Source organism: Pongo abelii, chromosome 20, assembly GCF_028885655.2.
Source record: "Pongo abelii isolate AG06213 chromosome 20, NHGRI_mPonAbe1-v2.0_pri, whole genome shotgun sequence".
NCBI classification, from domain to species: Eukaryota; Metazoa; Chordata; class Mammalia; order Primates; family Hominidae; genus Pongo; species Pongo abelii.
In genome coordinates, this window is record NC_072005.2 from 38,806,547 (window position 1) to 38,824,660 (window position 18,114).

An 18,114-nucleotide genomic window follows, 5' to 3' on the forward strand; every position below is an offset into this window, starting at 1 on the left:
TTTTTTTTGAGACAGTGTCTTGCTCTGTCGCCCAGGCTGGAGTGTGGTGGCACCATCTTGGCTCACCTCAGCCTCCACCTCCCAAGTTCAAGTGATTCTCCTGCTTCAGCCTCTCGAGCAGCTGGGATTACAGGTGCGCACCACCATGCCCAGCTAATTTTATATTTTTGGTAGAGACACGGTTTCGCCATGTTGGCCAGGCTTGTCTCGAACTCTTGACCTCACGTGATCCGCCCACCTCGGCCTTCCAAGTGCTGGGATTACAGGCATGAGCCACTATGCCCAGCCTGGACAAGGCACTTTAAATCACCACTTCTTTACCCAGAACTTCAGCTTGATGTCTAATCGTATATCTAAATTAAACACACTGGATCATCTATAACCATAATCATCTCACATAAGCTTCCCTTGTAGCCACCAAGACAGTAAAGCAAAAAAAAGGGGCCAAGTGCTAAAGGAAATAACAAAAAAAAAAAAACTATTTCGGTAAAAATCAATTAAGAAAAGAGAAAGGCTGGGCACGGTGGCTCACGCCTGTAATCCCAGCACTTTGGGAGGCCGAGGCGGGCAGATCACCTGAGGTTGGGAGTTTGAGACTGACCAAAATGGCGAAACCCCGTCTCTAACCAAAAACACAATATTAGCCGGGTGTGGTGGTGCATGCCTGTAATCCCAGCTACTCGGGAGGCTGAGGCAGGAGAATTGCTTGAACCTGGGAGGGGGAGGTTGCGGTGAGCTGAGATCGCTCCACTGCACTCTAGCCTGGGCAATAAGAGCAAAACTCCATGTTTGAAATGCTTGTTCTTCAGGGCCATAAAGAAATAGCACTTGAACATAACTTTAATTTATTTAGTAAGGCCATTTTCACTTCCTGCAGAAAGGGTACACTCTCCAGCAGTTTTGCCACGAGAGTTCACCGAACAAAGGAGACAGGGTCATTTATAACCTGGCGTGTCCACCCTACTGCTGTGTCCAGTTTCCACTGGCTGGAACGGGACCTCACATTCCGTATTTGTCCCGATTGGCTAGCAACTTAGAACTTTTTAAAAGAGGCAAAGGTAGAGGGGGAGAAAGGAAGGAGGAAGTAATTTGTGGAATGCTGAGAAAGGTAAAAACACTTTTAAATTAGGAAGAGGAACAGGCTATGACCTAATGCTTGCTTGGACCAGTATAAGCACGTCAGGGCAAATATTTAGGTTAAATTGTGGGAGCTAAAAACATAAAGTATATTGATTTCTTTGTTACAGCTAGCAGATATTTAAGAATGTTAGCACAGGTCTTTGAATAAATTTTGCTTCTAAGAGAAGTTACTGTTTATTTCTAATTAGACGTGGAGGAAAGTCTTTGAAGAGAAACCTCTACTTTACTTTTTATATTCCATCTCAAAAAAAAAAGACAAGACGGAAGGGTCACTTTGGGGGGAAGAAGGCTTGTGGACATGCCTCTTATATGAAACTCCCAAGCTCAAAGAAGTGTAAGCACACTTCTCTGAGAAATTCCAGAGAATTCTTTGGGGGCCGCCACAGCTCAAGTGCCCCCAAAACCCTGCCGGCGTACCCAGAGCCCACCTCGCACCCCCCACCCTAGCCCAGGCCTTCGGTCAGTCACTGCGCCCCACACCCCTGCTACCTTGAGGGCAGATGCCCGGGGGTGTGGTTTTCAGATCCCATTAACAGGGGAGACAGAGGGTGGGAATAAACTTTCTTTTCTCCTTTTTATATTTTTTATTTTTAGTTTTCATGGGTAGATATTAGCTGTATACATTTATGGGGTACATGAGATATTCTGATACAGGTATGCAATGTGGAATAATCACATCAGGATACATGAGCTATCCATCACCTCAAGCATTTATCCTTTCTGTTACAATCCAATTGCACTCTTCTGGTTATTTTTAAATGTACAATAAATTATTGTTGACTGTAGTCACCCTGTTGTGCTATCAAATACTAGATCTGATTCGTTCTACCTAGCTATATTTTGGTACCCATTAAACTGACTTTCTACATCCACAAATTCCATGAGCTCAGCCTGACACAAATACATCTTCTAGCCAGGTTTAACCTTAGGAGTGGGTGTAGTGCCAGGTCCACATCCTCATGACAGGACACAGCAGGTCCCAGGGAGACTCAAAGATGGGGTCCCATAAACAGCTATTCAGACTGAGCAGGTGTCGCTACTTATCACCGACGACCATTCCTCTTGGTTTATTTTTTTCTTTTTTGAGACAGGGTCCTATCTGCGGCCCAGACTGGAGCACAGTGGCACGATCATACCTCACTGCGGCCTCAAACTCCTGGGCTCAAGCACGCCTCCTACCTCAGCCTCCCAAGCAGCTGGGACCACAAGCACATGCCACCAGGCCTGGCTAACTTTTTAATTTGTTGTAAAGACAGGGTCTTGCCCATGTTGCCCAGGCTGGCCTGGAACTCCTGGCTCCAAGCGATCCTCCCACTTTGGCCTCCCAAGGCACTTGGATAACAGGTGTGAGCCCCTGGACCCAACCCCTCTCAGTTTTTTAATCCTCCCCTATGGTCCCGACCTCTGCAGGAGAGGTGGCCCCCTAAAAACCCTCCCCAGAGCCAAGCACTGCCCCACCCCTGGACACCAGACACTTACCAAAGTGAGGAGGACAGAGGGCTTCTGTGACGTCAGGACACTGTCAATCTAGAAGGTTGGAAAGAAAAACCCACTTTAGAGGCACCACTAAGCCTAATGAAGATGACATGCCACCATTCCTTCATAATGACAGTGCACATTTATCAAGCAGATCCTTAGAACAGGCGACGCGGGTGCTGCCCTCACCCTGCAGGTGAAGAAACCCAGCTTCCCCCAGTTGAAGGACTTCTGAAAGCCACACAGCCATCGAGGGGCAGAGAGGATAAACCTACACCTGGCTCGCTTCCCACCGCACCGCGCTGCTTCCAGGCACCACACCGATTCCTGGCTCCAAGCAGCCAGCCCTACCCATCCTCCAAGGCCAGCCCCTCTGCCCATCTGCAAAGTCCCTGCTTAAAGACCTGTCCCCCAGGAACCCTTTAGGCTCCAGGCCTACCAGCCTCTGGTTCCTAGGGCAGAAGACTCCCTCCCTGCTCCCCATTCAACCCCTAGACCCAGGGGAGTTGGCCTTCCCCAGTCCCACACTCTGGCCCCCACCCCACAGCCCACTCTCTGTCCCTCTACCATGACCCACTTGGACCTCCTGCCACTGCAGGCCAGTTACTTCCCAGCCCAAGCCCTTGCATCTGCATGCCGGGCCAGCTCATCTCTCCACGCCTCTGCTCTAGCTCTTACCTCTCCCTGAGTGCCTTCTTCCCATCTTAGTGCCTCATCAATTTGCACTCAGGATGGAAGCCCCAGCCCCCTGGGCAGGTTCGTTCACTCCCTCCTCTACTGCCCCACTGACAGTCACCACTCCCCCAGCAAAGCGCCATGTGCCAACCAGCCTGCCGGGAGCAATTTCTTCCTCTCTCAGCCCCTCCTCCTCAGTCTGCCCTGCATCTTGGCTACTGCAGACCCTCTTGTTGCTGAGCACCCCCTGGGCAGAGAACAGTCTCATCTCCACAGCCCTCGCCTCTCCCCACACCCCTATCCTAACTCTTTACACCCGAAACGCAGGGGGACAGTAAGGAGAACGTGTTGTTGTTTTAACAGCTTGATTGAGTGATCACTGACATACTCTATGCTGCCTGTATTTAACATAGACATTTTGATAAGTTTTGACATATGTATACATATACCTTTTTTAATACTGAGACGCCTCCCAAGAAAACCTGGAACGTACTGAAAACTATAAAAAGATAAAATGCACGTACAATCCTATCTCCAGAGACGTTTTAGCTTTGCACATAAAAACAGAGATCTGTAATGACATTTGGATCATATGAAATTACATGCTTCACTTATTTCCTGTCATTATATATTCTTCAAACATGCAATTTTTAGCAGTCACTACCGCTGGGGACAGTAAACGTCCAGTAAGTCGCTGATGACAGCCTGTGCCAGTCATCTTACACACAGCATCTCATTTAACCACACGGGGAGACAGTGCGGCAAACATACAGGTTTCGCAAATGAGAATGGCTTACAGGTTAGAGAACTTGCCTGAGTCTGGTTAAAAAATAACAGCACAGCCCAGATTTGAACCTATGGCTGTAGAATGAATACTCTCTTAATGGACGCTACTCATTCCTCTACGGGACACTTAAATTACATCTAATACACTTTGGGAGGACAGGGCAGGCAGATCACGAGGTCAGGAGATTGAGACCATCCTGGCTAACATGGTGAAACCCCGTCTCTATTAAAAATACAAAAAAAATTAGCCGGGTGTGGTGGCGGGTGCCTGTAGTCCCAGCTACTCAGGAGGCTGGGGCAGGAGAATGGCGTGAACCCGGGAGGCGGAGCTTGCAGTGAGCCAAGATCGTACCACTGCACTCCAGCCTGGGCAACAGAGCAAGACTCTGTCTCAAAAAAAAAAAAAAATTACATCTAATAATTAGCTATTATAAATAATGCTGTGATGAACATCCTCACATACAAGTATTTCCTTAAAATTAAATGCCAGCCAGCCACAGTGGATCATGCTTGTAATCGCAGCACTTTTGGAAGCTGAGGCAGGTGGATCACGAGGTCAGGAGTTCGGGACTAGCCTGGCCAAATGGTGAAAACCCCATCTCTACTAAAAAATTAGCCAGGTGTGGTGGCACGTGCCTGTAGTCCCAGCTACTCGGGAGGCTGAGGCAGAAGAATCGCTTGAACCCGGGAGGCGGCAGTTGCAGTGAGCTGAGATCATGCCATTGCACTCCAGCCTGCTGGGCGACAGAGCGAGACTCTGTCTCAAAAAAAAAAAAAAAAAAAATTAAATGCCTTTAAAACTGTTGGGTCAAAAGCCACAGACTTTGTCAAGGTTTACCATGTTCCCGGCCCAATGATCCTCCAGACATGTATCAACAATCTCCCGGGATCCTCCCTCATGTTACTGAGTGACTGCTTGGAGAATGGCTGTGTCCTTTGGCCTCAGTGTTGCAAAAAAACAAAAGGCTTGGCCAGGTGTGGTGGCTCATGCCTGTAATCCCAGCACTTTGGGAAGGCTGAGGCGGGTGGATCACTTGAGGTCAGGAGTTCAAGACCATCCTGGCCAACATGGTGAAACCCCGTCTCTATTAAAAATACAAAAAAATTAGCCGGGCTTGGTGACTGTAATCCCAGCTACTCGGGAGGCTGAGGCAGGAGAATCGCTTGAACCTGGGAGGCAGAGGTTTCAGTGAGTCGTGACCACGCCACTGCACCCCAGCCGGGGGGGCAAGAACAAAACTCAGTATCAAAAAAAAAAAAAAAAACCCAAAAGGCTCGGCTGTGTCCCTACACACCCTCACCCCCTCCCAAAGGAAGGGGAGGCTTATTAAAAGGAGCAGGGGTAGACGTGCCGGCCCTGGGTGTGTTGTTATGTTGATGTGAAGGTTCTGCATTCAACCGCACAGAAGGAGTCCGTCAATTACAGCAGCTGAATCAGAAAGCCAGGAGGCACTTGGGGATTGTATCTGCTATCGTCTTGGGAGGGAGGAGCAGGATAACAAATGTGTGGGCTGATGGTTTTTCTCTGGGCGACGACTCTCAGGACATGCTGGTTAGGAATAATGGAGGAGGGGAGAGCAGCCGTCTCCTTGCAGCCCAGCGCTCAGACAATCCAGGCCCGACTCAGGGCAGGCTGTGCATCTCCTAGTCCTGGCAGGGCAACATCTTTTATTGATCACAACTGCTTGAGTGGGCCCTGGTTACTTCTGCGGCTGCAAAAACCTCTCCCAACCTGGCAGCTCCACCCGCCCTTCCCCACGGAGACTCATTAGTGCTATGCTCTCATCAGCACACCCTGACTCCGTGCCTCAAATATTAAGGGAACATGATGCGCTGTGTGTTGCTGGCTGCCGATGTATCCCCAGCACACACGACAGCACAGCTCTGTCAACTCAGGGCCTCGTTTCCACGGAGTGGTGGACACTGGGGACCTCTCACACCCTGCGCTGTTAAATGGCCCTGCCTTGCTTCGTGCCAGAGCCAGCATCGATTTCTCGGGCAGCCCCCGGCCTCTCTGGCAGATGGAGCTGGATGGTCATGGGCAGAATTCATCGGAGCCCTGTGGGTGTACATCCTCCCCTGGGGACAATCAGAGGCTTCCCACGGACACCTCCTGCACTTTCCTAACCAGGGCCCAGACCAGGCCCGAGGGCCGCTTTTCGCAGGGTGATAAAAAAAAGCTGGATATGCCTTTGCCAGCGCTGGGAAAGCCTGCAAGGCTCCAGACAGCTGGCTCTGCCCTGCAAGCACCGAAGCTTTTGAAAATAAACCTTCTTTCGTGGCATTCTCCTCCAACAGTACTGCACGCTGGTGGCCTGCAGTGCTTTTACAATTTCAAATTTGTTTCTCAAATGTAAACATCAGGAAACATCACCAACAGTCTGGATGTGTGGCTACTCCTTAACAATCAGGTTCCTAGAGCCATGGGCTGGTGGTTCCACAGCGCGGTGGCCCCTGCTGACCCCATCGCTCCCGATGCCTATCCCTGTGCTGCTGCGGTTGTCCTCTTACATCTGTCCTGCCTGTAGCAGACTTGGTGACCCTCGGACCTTCTCACATATGCCTGGCGCCATAAAGGGAAGCAAGTGCATGGAACACATGCTTCACCTGCCAGCTCTCAGCCGGTGATCCCGCCAGCCTTTGCATGGGGCCTTCGCGGCAGAGCCTCGGGGCCCCACTCAAGGTTCTGTTGAATGCCTCCTTCCCAGGGGAACTGCCTTCTCAATATTCTCAATAAACTCAGGATCCTCTGTGGGGAGGAGGGAACCTCGGAGCCAGCTGTGCCCCATCAGACATCTGCATGGCATACATGCAATCACGTGACCGGCCATGGCACTGGAGGCCTTCCTGCCTTTTTTCAGAGGAGACAAGCGTTGGCTGTGATTTGTCACTGACAGCTAAGGCCACCCCAAGTGAGATGGGGCTGAGCACTGCAGAACCAGCCTGGGGACCCCTTCCCTGCATAAAGGGCTTCCTGTCACCTCCCATGATGCAACAGGCCCCGGGTACCTCGAGCAACCTGGGATACCTCCCAGCTCAGGGGGCTCAGTCCAGCAGGTCACACTTTTTGGCAGGCTCCCTTCAGAGCCACAGAAAATCAAAGGCACAGGGAGTCCATGTCGCCTCTGCAGGAGTGTCCTACAGCAGCCCTCCTTTCTGAGGGGAAATGGAGGCCTGGAGGGGAGGCCCCTGGGGTCACATCCCAGTACCACTCCCCTCCAGCTGTGGGACTGTGGACGAGGCCTTTCTCTCTGAGCCTCAGCCTCATATCTATGAACGGGGTGGGGGCTATGGCCCAGCACAGTCCCCGCCCCGCTGGGTCCCTCCCACAGCGGGAGGGACAAGGGGCTCCAAGAGAGCTCCAGTGTTACTGGAGCCCACGTGGGCTGCCCCGGCATGAAGCACTTGCTCTGCTGTCAACATGAGCCTTGTTCCCAGTAAAAACAGCGGCAGTAACAGTAACATCAATAACAATCTGCAATGGCAGTGGCGGTGATGGGGTGCAGTGGGGTGCTCCCAAACCCTAAAGAGATTCCAGCCTTTGAACTTACTGAAGCCTCAACATTCTGCTTTGTATACAAAGACGAAGAATGAGCCGGTCTCCGTGCTGTCATTCTGCGCAATCATTGACAACTTCCCTGCCCTAACACTCAAGGCAGCCTGTCTCTTACTTTGCTTAGAGACCAGTTCTCCTTCCTCGCCCCCAGAAATCACAGTAGACACGGAGCTGAATTTTCCCCCAGTTATAAAGACAAAAATGTCAGACAGTGGCTGCGGAGGCTGCGGTCCAGAGGTGGCTCGGACTCAGCAGCTGAGTCCAGGGCGGAGGCAGGTGCCAGTCCCGCCAGAGTCCTTGAGACAGGGTACTGGAGGCAGGTGCCCATCCCACCAGGGTCCTTGAGACAGGGTCCTGGAGGCAGGTGCCCATCCCACCAGGGTCCTTGAGACAGGGTCCTGGAGGCAGGTGCCCATCCCACCAGGGTCCTTGAGACAGGGTCCTGGAGGCAGGTGCCCATCCCGCCAGTCCTTGAGACAGGATCCTGGAGTCAGGTGCCCGTTCCACCAGGATCCCTGAGACAGGGTCCTGGAGGCAGGTGCCCATCCCACCAGGGTCCTTGAGACAGGGCCCACCCCAGGCTGCCCCTCCAGGTTTCACGTCGAGGAGACCTGAAGGGTCAAGGTTTCAAAGGACAACAGTGTTAAGAAGCAGTTTCGGGGGCAGGGAACATATCTGCCAAGGAGAGGGTTGGAAGGAAAATGAGAATGAATGAGTAGGTGCCTCCCGCTCCACTTCCAAGACATACAAGGCAATGGCAGATGGTCTCGTTGGGGGCATGCAAATAAACGTTCCGTCTATTTTAGATCCTGTACTCAACAGGATCAATATGATAGGTCACATGTGTATTGACAGAATCTTCAGATGTTAAGAGTCACCCACAAAAGCTTGGGATTGAAATAACATAATATAAAGATCCATCAAAAGCCTCCTCTCTCCACAGTCCAACCAGGCAGAAGATACTGTAGAGACAGGCCCCCGTGGCCCTGTAGAGGTGGGCAGTGCCCTTCACAGAGGCTCTTCCGGGGACCTCTGCCCAGGCACCACCACCCTGCGGTGACCGTTCACTCATGTGGTCACCTCCTGCACTGGACTGTGCCCTGGGCTGTTGAGGTCCGCCCTGGGTCTCAGCCACCTCTGATGCCCTACATGTCCCTGGGACTGGGCAGGGAGAGAGTGCAAGAGGAATGTCTGGGGAAAAAGAACTGGATGTTCAAGACAAATACAAGACAGTCAAGGGCAGGGTGCACATCAGAACACAGTCAGCGTCCATGGTGTCCACAACTTGTCCTGAGGGTTCAGGGAAGAGGCACCAGTGTGGGCCAGAGTCTACAGCAGATACAGCAGCTGGTGCAAGGCCTCAAAAGATGGATAGGAGAAAGACAGAGAAATGGAAAACATATTCCAGGACAGCAGTACTGGGGGCAGGGCTGGGCACATGGTACTGGCCCACCTGGAGTCAAAGAGAGCTGGCCATCCCCAAGCTGGATGGGCCGGGCTGGGCCCCCACATGCTGGGCAGAGACAAACTGGTCTCTCACAGCACTGTGTCTGGCTATGATCCCTGGGAACCTGACTCTCACCCAGTGCCGTCATCTTCAACCAGGCTGTGTCCTGCCCAGGGGAAGGGGGAAGCTGCTTGGCCGCCAGAGCTGGCTCCCCTGGCCACTTCCACACTGCAGCCCCGGCTCTTAGCATGGCCCACACGCGATCTCTGTCTGTGGAAATGTGGCTACAGGACCGCCCTGTCCAAAGCTGATGCTGCCAGGTCCAGGTTGGACTCCCAGTGGCAGGCATTGACTTCTGGGTGCTTCACATTCTACACGGCACTGACCTGCACAGGACGTGGGGTTGTGACAGCGCCCAGGGCCAGAGCACAGAGGCCTCCTGTGTGCCAGGCAGTGGTCAGGGCCTTTGGTCACGTAGACCACAGGGGCTCCCAGCTGTGCTCTCGCCTCTGTCCCAGCCCTGCCCCATTGGCAGAAAGTAGAGCTGGAGTCGAGGAGTCGGGGCAGCCCCTTTCACCTGCCTGGACTTGGTTGGCACAGATTCAAAACCCCAAGAGGACAGTCACATGCCTACCCAGGCCACATGACACCTGCTGGACAACCCCACTGAGAAGTGGATTGACGTCAGGGGACCTCCAACGCCACTCTATAAGCCTTTCACAGCCTTGGGCTTTTCCGACAGTGGCATCTGCAGTCAACCAGGGCTCGAGACACACGAAGACCTCAGCACAGCCTCGCGGTGACTTAGACCGTGTGCCACTGCTGCAGGCAGGCCCGCCTCTCAGAGACACCTCATGTATCTCAGCGGCCACAACCCAGGTCACCAGACACTTCTACCCACAGAGTCAGGGGCTTCCCAGGCAAGGCAATGGCTCCGTAGAGAAGCCTGACGCATGGGTTGCTGCCTACTCCTTCCAAATGGGAGCACCCGCAGCGCGGGGTCTGGTGGCCAGGTGGTAGTGTCCCTGACATCCAGCAAGGTTGTGGCAGTGGAAGGAGAGGAACTCTAGGAGTGGAAGGCGTGCTGGAAGCCCTGGGCTGCTCAGAGGAGGAGCCAGCTACCTACCTCATCTGTGTACTGGACGTCGTCCATGGCATACTTCTCCTTGAAGTGCTCCTTGGAATGGATCCTCAAAGAAAAGCACAAGGAATGTCAGGGTCAGGGCTTGGTAATGGCTCAGCGTGGCCACCTTCCTGCCTGCCAAGCCCAGGCCATGGAGCCCCAGTCTCATCCCTATCACGGTCAGCGGTCAGCACCCAGCACCCAGCACCCGGCACCGAACAGGTGGGCCCAACACACACTTGGAGGGCAAAGGGCATTGGGCCCCAGAGTGATGGCTGAACCACAGCTGCTTTCCTCAGCAATCCCTGCTCCTCCGTGACCCTAGCCACCTGCAGCCAGCCCCTGCAGACAAAACCCCTATCATCCCCTCCACTGCCAGAGACAGTCCACCAGGGCGGGCAGCCAGTGCACCCCTCCCTCTGTGGCATAAAACAATCTGCCTGCCAGGTCTTCATGGAGTATCTTTAAAGGAAAGTTTATTTTAAGGTCAGCCGCATAATCCCAGCACTTTGGGAGGCCAAGGCGGGCAAATCACGAGATCAGGAGATCGAGACCATCCTGGCTAACACAGTGAAACCCCATCTCTACTAAAAATACAAAAAATTAGTGCGTGGTGGTGGATGCCTGTACTCCCAGCTACTCGGGAGGCTGAGGCAGGAGAATCACTTGAACCCAGGAGGCAGAGGTTGCAGGGAGTCGAGATGGCACCACTGCACTCCAGCCTGAGTGACAGAGCGAGACTCCATCTCAAATAATAATAATAATAATTATTATTATTTTATGTTCTAGAGACAGCATCTCGTTCTGTCACCCAGGCTGGAGTGCAGTGGCACAATCATAGCTCACTGCAGCCTCAAACTCCTGGTCTCAAGCAATCTTCCTGCCTCAGCCTCCCAAAGTGCTGGGATTATAGGCATTAGGCACTGCGCCCAGCCAAAAATTAACATTTTTAGAAAGTCAATATCAGTATTACTCAATGTGATGAGAAAAACTCAAGCTCACTCATTACCCCTGAAAAATCTGCCAGTGAGAAGACACAGAATGGACGAGGTTGGGCAACCCTCGTCCACCTCCTGACGGGCCCTTTGGTCACAGCTGTGCTAGGCAGACCTCCAGCCTGGGTCCAGCAAGCCGCCACACCCAGGCTCTTGGTCAGCAGATAAGTCAATGTCTCTGTTGGTGACAGAGCTTACGCAAGGGGAAAGGAACACAAACTGCACAGGGGAGACACTGAGAGCCAAGTCCAATGACACACGCACACTCGGTCCTACGTCATCCCACACCTGGGCCCCACCTCATCATAGGGGCTCTATCCCCAGCCGTGCTCCAGCCCTCCAGCTGTCTGTGACCTCACAGCGTTACAGTCACCAGGTGGTAGGTCCCAAATAGGCCTCAGACAAAAAACAGCAGATGGTTTCTGGATGGTGTTTCCTGGGCTCTCAAGGGGTGGTGGTGAGGCAGGAGAAGAGGGTCAGGAGGCGTTAGGGCTTTTTCATGCAGACTTCCTAGAACTAAATTGAAAGGAAAACCCTAACTTTCCACACCTAAGTAACAAAGGACCAGAGGCTGCTCCCTTTGCAAACTCTTTTTTTTCTGTGGCAGATGGGAAATTGAAAGTACCTCTGATTGCAAGTGGAGTCTTGGTTTACACAGAAATGCAACTTTGTAACTTCATTTTAGCCTCTGATTGGTCGCAGAAGTGAAGTTACAGAGGTTGCTTTCCACGACCAATCAGACTGATGGCAGGCCACCACTTCATTTACACGAGGTGAGCACCAAGTGGCCAATGGGAAACCTCCTGGGGGTATCTGGACCCGAGAAGATTCTGTCACTAGGCCCTTGAGTCTCTGCTCAGCCAGCTCCCACACTGTGGAGTGTACTCTCATTTTCAATAAATCTCTGCTTTCATTCTTTGGTTGCTTCATTCTTTCCTTTCTTTGTGTGTTTTGTCCAATTCTTTGTTCAAAATGGCAACAACCTGGACAACTTGCAGTCAAGACCCTCTATGGATAACAGGGGCGGGGGGGGGGGGGGGGGGCGGTGTTGTGGGTGCAGGGGATAATGTGCCTGGAGAACCCCACAGAACACGGTGGAGGGAGAGAACCTTGGGACTTGGAGGTGATGAACTTCACGAGTGAGCTCCTGAACTGGTGTCCTATGTGCCATTCTCAGCCTTTGAGCCACTAAGGACCAGCATCACCTGCAGGAAACACAATCTGCTCCTCTCTCTGAGTCCTCCACCACTTCCCTCCCCACCCAAACCAGAAAGTACTGGCCACAGGGCCCAGGGACGGCTGCAGGGAGCAATAACAAGGAGCACCGAGGGCCCGGGACACGCTGGTCTCACCGCGATCAATCGACTGCTCAGTGCAGCCCACGATGCCCTTTGCTTTCTCTCCCTTTTGGCTTCTCTGAAATGATCACGGGGTATCAAGCTCCTGCTGTTAATTAAATTTGCATGATTCAGTCACATTCACTTGTGCATTTGAGACAGGACTCAAAAGTTAAATGGCCAAGGTCTGACACCTCCATTAGCACGGCCTCGAGCAGTTATGGGGCAGGAATTGATGACGAGCGCCTCGCCTGGACTCCGGAGGCCCCAGACGCAGGGCTTATTGTGCAGCTGGCTCAAGGGAAGCCTGCAGACCCTTTGCTACTGAGCAACCACACTCTCAGCACCAAGTTGACCCCACAGCCCGGCACAAAAGCACGTGTCAGAAATACAAAAGGCAGGGCCATCAGCGAAACGCGTGGCTGGGATCAACACACCAACTAGGACTTTCTGGCTCCATAACAGACACCCTGCGTCCTCAGTTGTTCCCAGCTCTGCCTCTAGCCCCCCTCCCTTCATCGCCTCCAGCTGTGACAGGAGTGGAAGGCAACCTCACGGCAGACTGGGGAAGTACAAAGGACCTGATTTTGAGGCCAGCGCCCTACAGAGGGGCATCTCAGCCATCAGCGTGGCACCTGACCTTGTCACCTCCACTCCCGTTAGGGGCCTGAAACCTCCCAACTCACCCCAACTGTGCAGAGGGAAGCCACTAGGAAATGGGTTCCCGCCCCTCCCGCCAAAAAGCGCCTCCCGAGCCGGAGGTCTGGTTCTCAACAGAAGAGCCATTCGACAGATAAAACCTGAAAAGCTGCAAGCAGCTTTTCTGGCAACTGTGCATTTCATTCTCTTTTAAAGGGCAGAGATAATTAAGTTTAGATAGTACTTATTTTTCATGTTTGGGGGCTAATTATAGTAAAAACCATTTAAACGTCATCCTAAGGGATATGTGTGCCAGACTCCCACGTCAAACCAGCCACCGAAGGCTTGGCAGCCATGATTTGGTGGGGTTGATGAGAAAAGAAGAGGTGTGGCCACACAAGCCCTGCAAAGCTGGCTGGAGAGTCCCCTGGGGGACTCTGGACTCCCCGAGGCCAGGCTGGCCAGGGCAGGAGGCAGCCACTCAGAGGGAGGGCCTGCACCCTGCCCCGTGGGGAGTCTGGGGTCCAGTAACGGTACTTCATGTCAGGCCCTGTCGCATGGGAAGTCTGGATGGAAACAACCAGACTGAAGGCCGGGCACAGTGGCTCACGCCTGTAATCCCAGCACTTTGGAAGGCCAAGGTAGGCGGATCACCTGAGGTCAGGAGTTCAAGACCAGCCTGGCCAACATGGTGAAACCCCATCTCTACTAAAAATACAAAAAAATTAGCTGGGTGTGGTGGCTGTAATCCCAGCTGCTCAGGAGGCTGAGGCAGGAGAATCGCTTGAACTAGGGAGGTGGAGGTTGCAGTGAGCCGAGATCGCGCCATTGTACTCCAGCCTGGGTGATGAGATCAAAACTGTTGTCTCAAAAAAAAAAAAAAAAAGAAAGAAAGAAATTACTGGACTGGAGAGGATGGGTCAGCAGAGAAGCTGCTGTCACCCCACACACAGTCCCCTCAAGTGCCAAGGATAGCTTTGGGAGGAGAGAGGCGAAGTCCTCCTACCCAAAGAGGCTCTCGTCCTCCACAGGGGTCAGCATCCAGGGACCCCAGCTGGACCCTGGCATGAATGAGAGAGGCCTTTCCCAGTCCCCGGAGTCAGAGCCCATGACTGCACACTCTGCAGTGACCGCCAGCACCTGTGGGGGCCACGGGTGGGAAGGAGACATTAAATTAATGCCACACAGTGCAGACATGAGGAGCCCTCTAGAAAATGAAATTTCAAAAAGCAGGTCTTGCTGGCTGGCTGACCACCTACATGTGGTTAATGAATAAGTAACAGGGCCAAATTACAGCCGTCACCATCCATTTCCCACAGCCCGGCCTGCCTTCAGCTACAAACAATGCTGCCTCGCCGACTCTCACTCTACTCTCCACAGAAGGCAGAGACACTTGCTCTGCAGTGGAAGCCGGCAGCCATCTGAGGATGTTATCAGCTGGTCAGAGACAAAAACAGAACTCGCCACAGTGACGCAGGTGCCTACGCCCAAAGACCACTCCCAGAGCAAGCTTCCTCGCAGGGGCCGCAGAGGGGACAGCGCTGCCTGGGAGGCTGGAGACCAGGTCTAGTGACCAGGCCTGCCCAGGGTCGGTGCCTCAAATCGCCCGGGCAGCAGCCGAAGGAGCTCCTCAGCCCCTTCTCAGAGGCCTGCACGGCAAAGAGGGCCCCCCACACCCTGCCAATCACAGGGAGCGTGGGAGGGAGGCACCAGAGAGGCTGGGGAAGCCTCGATCCTCGGGACACTTAGTGGGGCAAAGCTGGGAAAAACACACAACACACAACACACCCTCATCACAAACACCCTACACAACACACACACCTGTACACAACACAGCACACTCACACCCACCACACCCCATCACAAACACCCTACACATTACTTACTCACACACCCACACACCCACATACACCCTCATCACAAACACCCTACACACTACACACACACCCACACACAACACAGCACACTCACACCCACCACACCCCATCACAAACACCCTACACACTACTTACACACCCACACACACCCACACATACCCTCATCACAAACACCCTACACACTACACACACACCCACACACAATACAGCACAGTTGCACCCACCACACCCCATCACAAACACCTTACACACCACTCACACACCCTCATCATACCCTACCTGCTATACAAACACACAACACAGCACACTCACACCCACCAGACCCCCATCACAAACACCTTACATACCCCTCAGACACCCAAACACACACACCCTCATTACACCCTACACACACATCCACACACAACACAGCACATTCACACCCACACCATCACACCCTACACAACACTCACACACCCACACACGCTCATCACACCCTACACACTACACACACACGCAAGACAGCACACTCACACCCACCACACCCCATCACAAACACCCTACACACTACTCACACCCACACACACTCTCATCACACCCTACACACTACACACACACCCACACACAACACAGCATACTCACAACCACCACACCCCATCACAAACACCTTACACACCACTCACACACACAAACACCCTCATCACACCCTGCACACTACACACACCCATACACAACACACTCACACCCACCACACCCCATCACAAACACCCTACACAACACACACACCCACACACACCCATACACACCCTCACATGCACCCTACACACCACACACACAACACAGCACACACACACACTTCCATCACAACCTACACACCACACACACTCCCATCACAAACACCCTACACACCGCACACGCCCACTCACAACACAGCACACACCCACTCCCACCACAACCTACATACCACACACCACACACACACCCATCACAAAAAACTTACACACCACACACACCCCATCACAAACACCCTACACACCACACACAAACACAGCACACGCACACCCACATGCACCCCTCCTTATAAACACCCTACACACCACACACCCCCATCACAAACACCCTACACACCACAAACACAGCAGATGCCCCCCCCACACACCACATACTTTACATGCATCACACACCTCACACACACCCCCAACATACGTCCTCTCCACATCACATCCATACGTACCCACCCCTCCGCATGCACCACACCACACACAGGTATGCACTCCATATGCACCCACAGCCCCCCACACATATACCATGCATATGCAAACCCTCCCACCATACCCGCATCCATCTCTCACACAAGATGTGGGTATGGCCCTGGGAAGGCTGAGCGCCCTTCCCTGCATACCCAGAGCCGGGGACGGAACGTGTTACAAAGGTTCCAGGAGGGTCCCCCGACCTGGTCAAACTGGCTACCCAACTCTGGGCTCCGAAGCTGCCTGGGGCGCTGACTCACAGAGGCCCACAGCCAAAGCCACCCTCCACTAAGCCCAACTCCGATGAAAAATGATGGGAAATGCTCTCACATCAAAAAGACACCACACACTACTGTGAGCAGAGACTCTGAATAAAAATGCATTCAAAGCTACCACCCTCCCCATCCCAGAACAGGCCTGGGGTGAGGAGTGGGCCGGCCTCAGGCTGCCCACGGCCCCTGGCGTCTGCAACCCTGACAACAGCAAGACCGTTTCCGCAGGAAGCGGCAGATCCTGCAGACGGGGGTGTCGTTTCCCTGGGCGACTTTGGATTGCAGTATCTGCCAGATGGATTTTCAAAAACCATCAGATAAGGACTCAAAAAGAAGCTGAGGAGCTGAAGGTCAAATGTGAAGTCTGGTGGGTTTTGCTTGCAAAGGCCAGGTACTCCCATCAGCCTCGCTCCTGGTGCCCTATTGATTCCAGGAGCGGCTGGAAGCAGCTGTATGCAATCAGATCTGGCCACTCCCCAGCTCCAGTCCCACACAGTCAACCTCGCCACCACTGCTCTGTTACAACTGAGCCTTCTTTCCTGAGGGCTTAGGATGTGGAGACTCAGACAGGGTCACCCCAGGACAGAGGAATGGAGAGGGCTGCTGGGGGTGGCTGTGGTAGGGAGCCAGGACGGCAGGACACAAGGGTCTACCTCTCAGCTATGGGGCCAGAAGCCCCCTTGGGACCAAGGCTGCCTGATCTGACCTGCCCAGTGTGTACACAGCCTTTTTCAACAGGGGAGAACCCTGTAGGAAACCCCTGGAAACCCCAGGTGGGGCCCTGCTGAGGCCCTGATCAGACCCTCCCTGAAGCTGTTTCTCCTTCTCAGTCCATCCCCACATCTCACAGAGGAGGCATCCGACCTGACTGCTGAGCTACTTCTCCGAGCAGTGGGACATGTCAACAGGCTCTGAGCCAGCAGTGAGGGCCATGAGGAGGCTGAGAGGGCAGCCAGGTCAAAACTGCAGGTGTCACCCGGAGCCAAGGGTCCCCTGGCACAGGGGCCCTTGCTCGTCCTGAGTTGTGCCCCTTGCAAGAAAGGCTGAGGCCACAACTCTGCTCTGGGTGGAGAGGGTATGCTGGGAGAATCCTCCTGCAGAAAGCAGACCTAAACTCTTCGTCACTGCTGTCCCAGTTACAATGGCTGGGGAATAAACGACTCCAACACTTAGTGGAGTGCAAAACCACCGATCATGTTCATGGACTCTGCAGGTCGAGAATTTGGACCGAGCCCCGAGAGGACAGCAAAGCTCTGCTCCACATCTAGGACCTCAGCAGGTGGAAGGCTGGGCCTCATGCACACTGGCGGCTGGTGCTGCTGGGGGCTGGGGTCCCCTTGTGGGGAGTCTGCACTTCCTAATGATGTGGCGGCTGGGTTCCCAGGGCAAGCACCCCACGGGAGAGAACCAGGTGGAAGCCACAGTGCAGCTTACAGTCTAGCCTCAGACATCACACAGCAACACTGCCACATCCGTCATGAGGCCGAGACCTGGGACAGGCAGGAGGGAAACAGATGTCACCTGCAGACAGTGAGTGCCCAGAAACACTGCTGTGGCCATTT

At 53.5% G+C, this 18,114-nt stretch overlaps 1 protein-coding gene across 1 annotated transcript in view; it reads right to left on the bottom strand.

Moving 5' to 3' along the window:
• Positions 1-18,114, bottom strand: part of PEPD (peptidase D) — a 137,814-nt gene that overhangs the window by 106,830 nt on the left and 12,870 nt on the right. The window contains 2 exon segments of the mRNA NM_001133693.2: positions 2,620-2,667; positions 10,207-10,270. Of these exon segments, the coding sequence (NP_001127165.1) occupies positions 2,620-2,667; positions 10,207-10,270 (112 nt within the window).